Raw genomic sequence first — 7,500 nt, 5'->3', positions numbered from 1 at the left:
TGTGATGAGTGATGTTACCATCCTGTTGTTTTTACAAAAGCTATGTGACAGGTTATCAGAGTTTCAGTAAGAAATGAAATAGATATACTTAGGGCAATTATATTCCTGTTTTGTTTTGCCGTTATTGATACGAATGTTTATTATTAATTGCAAAAAAATCCTTTTACAGATGAATAAGCAACACCAGACAGAGTTGAGTAGTCAACATGAATACATGAAGAGAGTGGAGAGAGAGCTGAGAAAAAAGCATGCTTTACAACAAAAACAACAACCTAAGAGCTTAAAAGTATGAATCTTAATCTGTTTTTCATCAAGTGTGATTCTAGTTGCATATCATTATCATACTCGTTAACTCAGCCATTTGATATAATAATGCTGATATTTGTTTTGAGAGAAATTTTTACATAATAGTAAAATCCACGACTGTCCTTTTGATACAGATTCATTTCAGTTTGGTTTAGGTTTGATAAGGTGACAGTTTATAGAAATAAGAATTCTCTTTACAGGAACCTAGGAAAAGAGATATTATTACTTTCATTGAAATGATTGTGGATTAGTATGACAGTCATGTATACTCTTTATTTTGATTTCCAAGTATTTGCTTGATTATTATTTTTTTTTCTTTAGTTCCCTGTTTACGATTTTTAAAATCTTCAATGAAGTTTTTTTGTCTTTAGTGTGCACATATGCAGTAACCAGTATTTTTATTTACAGAACTTGACAACTACTTTTATTTTTTATTTTTTAATTATGTTTTTAACTGTAGATCTTTGTTGCAGCAAAAAGAGATAGAAATACGTCGGCAGTTCAGGGACACTATCAATATACAGCGACAACAGTATAAGGAGTATAAAACACAGATCTTATCTAAGACACCTAAAGATGAACAACGGGCTATTATCAAGAGATTAAAAGACGATCAGCGAAGAAAACTAGCCATGCTTGCTGACCAATATGAGCAATCCATTGCTGAAATGCTTCAGAGACAGTCTCTTAGGCTGGATGAGAGTCAGGTGTGTAGTATTTGGCATTGGATCAATATGAATGAATGAATGAACAAGCACTGTTGCAAAAGACAAAAGAAAGATTGTACATATTGATGGCATATATTTAGGGAAATAGGATTTTGACATGTGAGTGCGTCTCAAATCCTACGACTATGATTGCTTTATTTTGTACAAAGCTTTTGCTAATGTTGTAAGCAGGGAGATGGAGTTTTATTTATTTTTTCTGTCCCAGTCACCAAAGTCACGCCTTCTGAGTGGAGGTATTTCATATGCATTAATTGTCCTGGAAACATAACTAGATAGTTTTACAGAACATATACTAATGAAGGTGGGTGATTCTGGACACAAGTTTTTAAACATTTTTGATGTTGTTCATGACTGAAATGGATATACTAAATCTAAGTTTCGAGTCAGAATAAACACAAAAGGATATGTTACTTCTTAATTATATTTATCATAAGTAAAAAAAAAAAAAAAAATGATGTCCAGATTCACTCCGTTTGGATTGGCTTGAGATGAGCTGAGAGAGACTTTGGACACAACTTTGCTGTCACTGGCTGGCCAGGGGTCTTGGAGGATTTTTGCTTAACAAGAGGGTAACTTCAGACATTAAGGAACTGAGACCGTATAGATGGATCAGTGAAGAATAAGAATTTTTATTTTATTTTAATTAGGTGAAATAGAAAGTATTGATGCATTGATAAGAGGAAATAGGATTTACTTGGTTAACTGGATAGTAAAGTTTTATGATATGATTTTTAAAAAATAAAGGGCGATTGTGCAAATATTTTTGTGGCGGGAAGTTTTTGTTGTGATTTGCCAGTTTAAAACAAACAAACAAGAAAATCCGTACAGATATCTTACAGTGTGTGATTATAGTTCATTACATCACACTCTGAAGGATGTATGCTTACATTTAGAAAAATGATTATTTTCATGGTTCAGGAAGGGGACTTGGCTTTTTTAAATGCAGTGATGTAAGCAGATATATATCAAGAGCTACTAGTAGACAAGAAGGGTATTGTTTATGTGGCTTGTGTGATGTATCCGAAATCACTCCAGACCAAAATTTAGTTATTTTAGTTATAGTTTGAGCTTTCAGGTATTGGAGGGAGAGCCATATTTTTGTGTTAATTATTTTTTTAAAATTTGAAATGATTATTCAGTAGCAATTTTGGCTTCTTGAGTTTTAAATTGAACTCCCTCTTATTATTCCTGTTTTATTTTATTTTCTCTTTCCTACATTTTATTTTGTGTTTTGTATTTGTGATTAGTGTTTGTTATATATCAGGCACTTTTGTATTTGTTAGATGAAAAAAAAAGATATACACTTTGATTCATGTATTATTGTGTGACTAGGTTTGGTGGGAGAAAGTTGGAATACTTTATTTTTTTTGTTTTAAGAAAATAAAGTTTCAATTAAAAACCCCACTTGATGATGATTATTTTTTAAAATCTACAGGTAATAGAGCAGCAGCAGTTATCAGAGAAATTGGATAGAGAATTAGAAATGCTTACTGAATACCAGACACGCAACCGTCAACATGCAGAGGCCCAGCGCAACCGTGAAAAGCGAGAGCTGGATGAGAGAGTTGCTTTGAGAAGAACATTATTGCAGCAAAAGGTCAGAAAGTTACACAGTTACCTTTTTAGCATTTACATTCATTATGTCTAGCAATAACAAAGAGTTGCCATTTGATTTTTTAATATTTTTTTTTATTTCCGTAGTTTAGTCTAGTGATTGCTTGCGTAATGCTTATAGAAATTTGTATTTGATTCATTTTCTTCCCTCGTAACAGATGAGTGAAGAAATAGCAAGGTTCCAGCGTGAAAAACAGGAAAGGATACGTCTTATGCAGGAAAAACAAGCACGAGAGTTAGAGGAATTTGATAATGAGTCAGTAAGGCTAGGATTTAGGTAAGAGTCTTTTGGCATTCCTTTTGTTTTAGAGGTTTGAAATATTCTAGTAGATTGTCTGAACATGGTTAAGTGTCTTCAGTAGATTTAGTTTGTCGTGTTTATATTTCAGAATTCTCAAAATGGGCAACTAATATTCCTCCTGCTTGCTTTTTCAGTCCCCTGCAGATGGTTGAGTCCTCAAGTGAGCGATGGCCAGAGGAGTTTAATGTGTCAACATCCATGCTTTCCTTATCCCTCCAACCAAACCATTGAATAACTGGTTGATTCCTAGCTAGCTGTAGGAAATGTAAACATTTGACAACCCTGTTCTCTCTAGGCTATATTGTTTTCCATGTATGAATATAAATTTGAGCTCTTTGTAATATGTAATTAGCCTTATTTATGAAATACTAATGTCACCTCCATATTTATTTGTTGTATATCCAGATAATGGTTAGGATTTCCAAAGTCTGGGCCATGTATGGCCGGAATTTTTCCGTAGATGCCTGGGCCCCCAAGGTGCTCTCGTGGCCACAATGCCAGTGTGCTTTAGAATCCCCTCCCCTGTTAAGAAAGGTTAGATTGGCATTTCTAAGATGAGCAAAAATGGTTCAGTTTATATGAACTTCCATCTCATTAGTTGAAATGGCTGTTGCTTGCAAGATATATAAAAAGATCAGATTTCATTACTTTGTTGAATATGTTAGTATGCAAAGAAATGTTTATTGATTTCATGAGAACTAGACTGTTAACAGGGCCAGCTCTTTCTGGTTTAGTGTATATACTGTATATGAGGAGACCAGTAAATGTGAGCTTTAGAAAGTGTTGCATATGAGGAAAACTTTTTTTAAGCTAAAGAAGTCTATCTTCACAAAACACTGTCTCAATCTTGTATTAACTGTATGTCATGGATATGTAGGTCTTTTCATGACAGGACTTCTGATTCTTCTGGTGAGCTTACAGGCCAAAAAAAAAAAAAAAAATTCCTTTTTAAGTCAGATTAAATGAAACACAGGATCTAAAAAAAGGATTTCTGTCATTCAGTCCTGTAAGCATTAATTTGCTTATTCCTTTTTCTTTTTACTATTACATATATTAATCACAGTCATGATAGAACATGATGAAACAAGGTAATTTATAGTACTCTACTCTCCATATGCTGGCCAAACCCCAATAATCATTCTCTTTGGCACTGGAAGGTAAGCAAAGTCTGATGGTCTCGGTTGAAATAGAGAAGCCCTCTTTGCTCAATATCATGCAACAAGATCAGTGACTTTGAGCCAACAGTTAAGTCTCATTTTTTAGATTTGTGAATATCCACACACAAAAATTTTCTTGCATTAAAATCGTGTATCTTCGGCTCATAAATCGGTGATCCTGTATCATGTAAATAACCCTCTAGCTTTGTGTGAATTTGTTGTCATCATTCTTTTTGTGGCATGGTCAGCCATTATGAGCTTTTGAGGAACTGCATAAAAATGCTCATATTATATGTATTTTGTATAGGAATTTGTGAAGTGGCGGGAACATGCGTCTCCTAAATGATCCTCTTCAAGGCGTTCCCCAGTACTAGCTTGGGTCTGGTTGCTCAGACAAGCATAGCATGTTGAACAGTTTCCAGGAAGTGTTTCCCTAGTCAGATGAAGGTGTTGTCCTCATCAGCAAGAAACTGTGCTTTTTTCCCATAGGAAACTTCATACTTGAAACTTCTCTTTTTTTCATGAGCTTATCTTTTCCAGTTATAAGGGGGCAAAAATAGTGTCATTGGCAACTTTTATCTTGTTTCCTTTCCATATTGGGCCCTTGTACAAAATTAGAACAATGTTGTATTTTAGGCTCATAGTTGCTGACATTTTCACAAATAGGCTGAATCACTAGCAGTTCTGATGATGCTCGTTCCTCACACCTGTAGCATATGGACCATAGTAATATTTGTGTCAGCAGCCAAAAAGGAAAAAAGATATCTAATAAGATTTTTAAAAGTGTGGCTTAGCACAAAATTCATGAAAGCAAGCTACAAGTCTGAATAATACTGTAAGAGACTCCAACTGTTTTGTAAGAATCGATGCTCTGGCCGTGTTACATGCAAGTCCTGTTGGTCATATTCGTCCTGTTTGAATGATACAAAAGACAAAAGTCACTTCCCCTCCTCCTCTCTTTTGTGTAATCTACAAGTTTGTATTAAACTTTCGTTGAATGTTTTTGACTTAAGATACGGACACCATGGAGACTGCTAGATATTGTGAGGTGTTTCCATCACAAAGGGGAGGTGATGTCATTCAATGATGCTAAGCCAGTTGCTTCCCAAAGAAGGCTCTGCTTACAATGCTTTCACACCCTTGTGTGAATACTACAAGGGGCAGTATATGTGATGAACCAGCCTGTGCTGGGAAAATGAGCATGGAAGCTTTCATTTCTTCTCTTTTCTTTTAAGACTCCATTTTTGAAGTTAGTTGACAGTTAGAACCAAACCATTTGTTTCATGTGTTGACATGAAATGGCACTGATCACGAAGATAAAACTTTTCTTGTAGACATTTGGTAATTTGCACATGAATGTCACAAAGAAAACAAATATTCTTGACAATTCGACCCAGTAGCAGCATTGGTTCACCAGTCGTGAGTCATGGTCGGCTTCGTGCTGACATTCTCAGCCATTAGATAGGCCTAGGCAAGTTGTTTGTATGTTGCATCATTCCAACCTTTTAATGTGTGAGTGGTTTGTATAATTTTTATCTTTTTTTATTAGTATTGTTCATCATTATTTTTTTATTAGCCTTTAACTCTCTAGGTAATGTACCATTGTTTTGATGCTCAAGTTTATAAAGTCTAAAGAGTATTCATATGCTTCCAGTAACAGAAGAACATGCACTAAGCTTTCAGTGACATTTAGAACATAGTTGTTGGAAGCAAACTCTCTTTTATGATTAGACAAAAAATGATCACTTCCTACAGCAGGGCATGTTGGTTGTTTTGTCCAAAAACCTCTTTTATGTAATAAATGCAGGTTTTTGTTCATCAACTGTTATTAAATCTCAAAGTAGATTCAGCACTTACATTAAATTGCATGCTTGAATTTCAAACAAGAGAGAGCAGTATTAAATCTCAAACTTGGATTGTTAGTTAGTCAGTGTGTGTGGATTATGCAGGTGAACACATGTGAGTATGTTTGAGACGGGTATCCAGTCCCTACAGAATCATAAATTACCATGTCTATTTTCCCCCCCTATTCTAATGTAGATGAAAGCAGACCAAAATTTCAGAAAGTGGCAGAACTCCAGTGTTACACTTGTTTTAGACATGTATTATGATCCCAAAGAGAGCAAATATGCCGGGACGATCCAGGGTCATGGAGTAGGTGTACGTACTAGAGCCTCACATGCGTGCAGTTTGTCTAGTTCCCATCTTGCTCGTTCTTACCTTGACATAATTGTTTCAATTATCTGTCTTTAATCTTTATTGCTTGTACATTGTAAAATATTGTACACAGTATTTTATTTACTCGTGATATTACCTATATCTTCAATCTGCTGCTGTATTGATTATAGTGATCAAAGAATTTCTTTCGAGCTGCATCTCTAACATTGGTTTTTAGTTGTCTAATGTTTCATATTGCTATATGAATTTGTTTTCTTTGTTTTGGTTTGTGACGTGACATATGTGTATCAATGTGTTTTATATAGTTGCTTATATTGTCTTGCCTTTTTCTTTAGTCTCCATTTTTATTATTAATATTAGTGATGATTTGTGATATTGAATTTCTGCAATGGCCAATTTCAGACTTGAGTTTCATTCATTTTTAAGGTTCACAGAAAATACAGTTTCACAGAAGTGGAGACTAAGGCTTACTATTGATGTTCTCGTCACAAAAAAACAAATTATTTGTAACTTCTGTTGCCCCAACTCTACATGACCGACTCACTGCATTCATGTGTTCCATTTTACATTGTAGTTGTGGATGTAGCTTCACAAGGACTTGAGTGGAAGTTACCCCACCTCCATCCTTTTTCTTTTCCCCACTTGGATGCCGCATTCCACATGTTGTTTCCTATCCTTTGTAGAAGCTTCAAGTAAAATAAATGAATGTAGTAATTGTTTCCCATTAAAAAGAAGTTAATTCTTTTCAAAAATCTTTTTTTTTTCTTTTTTTTTCTTTTTACTTTTTCCCCCCCACTAAAATGTGTATATAAGATATACCATGTATGTTGTTATTAACTTATTACAATCACTAAGAATACCAAACATCCCACATCAGATATAGTGTATCATTAAATCCATATTATACTTAGTTATTGAACTATTAAAGTTACAGTAGTATTTCACTTAAGATGTTTATGAAGCTACCTACTCTTTCTGGTCAGTGGAATAAAATATGAGGTATGCTGAAAATAGTAAAGTCTGATAGAAAGTAATTACTGTCTACACCAACCAACACTTCTCATAAGCAGGTAATGACTGTAGGAACATGTATATTTAAAAGCTATCAGTTTACCTCACTCTTATAGCTGAATCTTGTCATGTTCTGCAGTGTTTAATCTTTACCAATATTGTTTTTATCATTTATTTCTTTGCTAAACTGTTTCATAGGAAAAGA

General features: G+C 34.3%; 1 protein-coding gene across 15 annotated transcripts in view; it reads left to right on the top strand.

The window, feature by feature from the left end:
* The window catches only part of Tao (Serine/threonine-protein kinase Tao), a 40,908-nt gene that overhangs the window by 32,451 nt on the left and 957 nt on the right, over window positions 1-7,500 (top strand). For all 15 annotated transcript variants that reach the window (XM_086541342.1, XM_086541335.1, XM_086541339.1 and 12 more), the window contains 5 exons: window positions 170-286; window positions 780-1,013; window positions 2,470-2,631; window positions 2,807-2,925; window positions 3,084-7,500. The exon at window positions 3,084-7,500 is cut by the window's right edge and continues 957 nt beyond it. In XM_086541342.1, the coding sequence (XP_086397468.1) occupies window positions 170-286; window positions 780-1,013; window positions 2,470-2,631; window positions 2,807-2,925; window positions 3,084-3,180 (729 nt within the window). In that variant the 3' untranslated portion in view covers window positions 3,181-7,500. The remainder of the gene's footprint in view (window positions 1-169; window positions 287-779; window positions 1,014-2,469; window positions 2,632-2,806; window positions 2,926-3,083) is intronic.

The sequence above is a fragment of the Penaeus japonicus genome, unplaced genomic scaffold (genome assembly GCF_977035675.1).
Source record: "Penaeus japonicus unplaced genomic scaffold, GWHDUDI00000001_assembly GWHDUDI00000010, whole genome shotgun sequence".
NCBI classification, from domain to species: Eukaryota; Metazoa; Arthropoda; class Malacostraca; order Decapoda; family Penaeidae; genus Penaeus; species Penaeus japonicus.
This window is presented reverse-complemented; position numbering and strand designations above follow the sequence as displayed.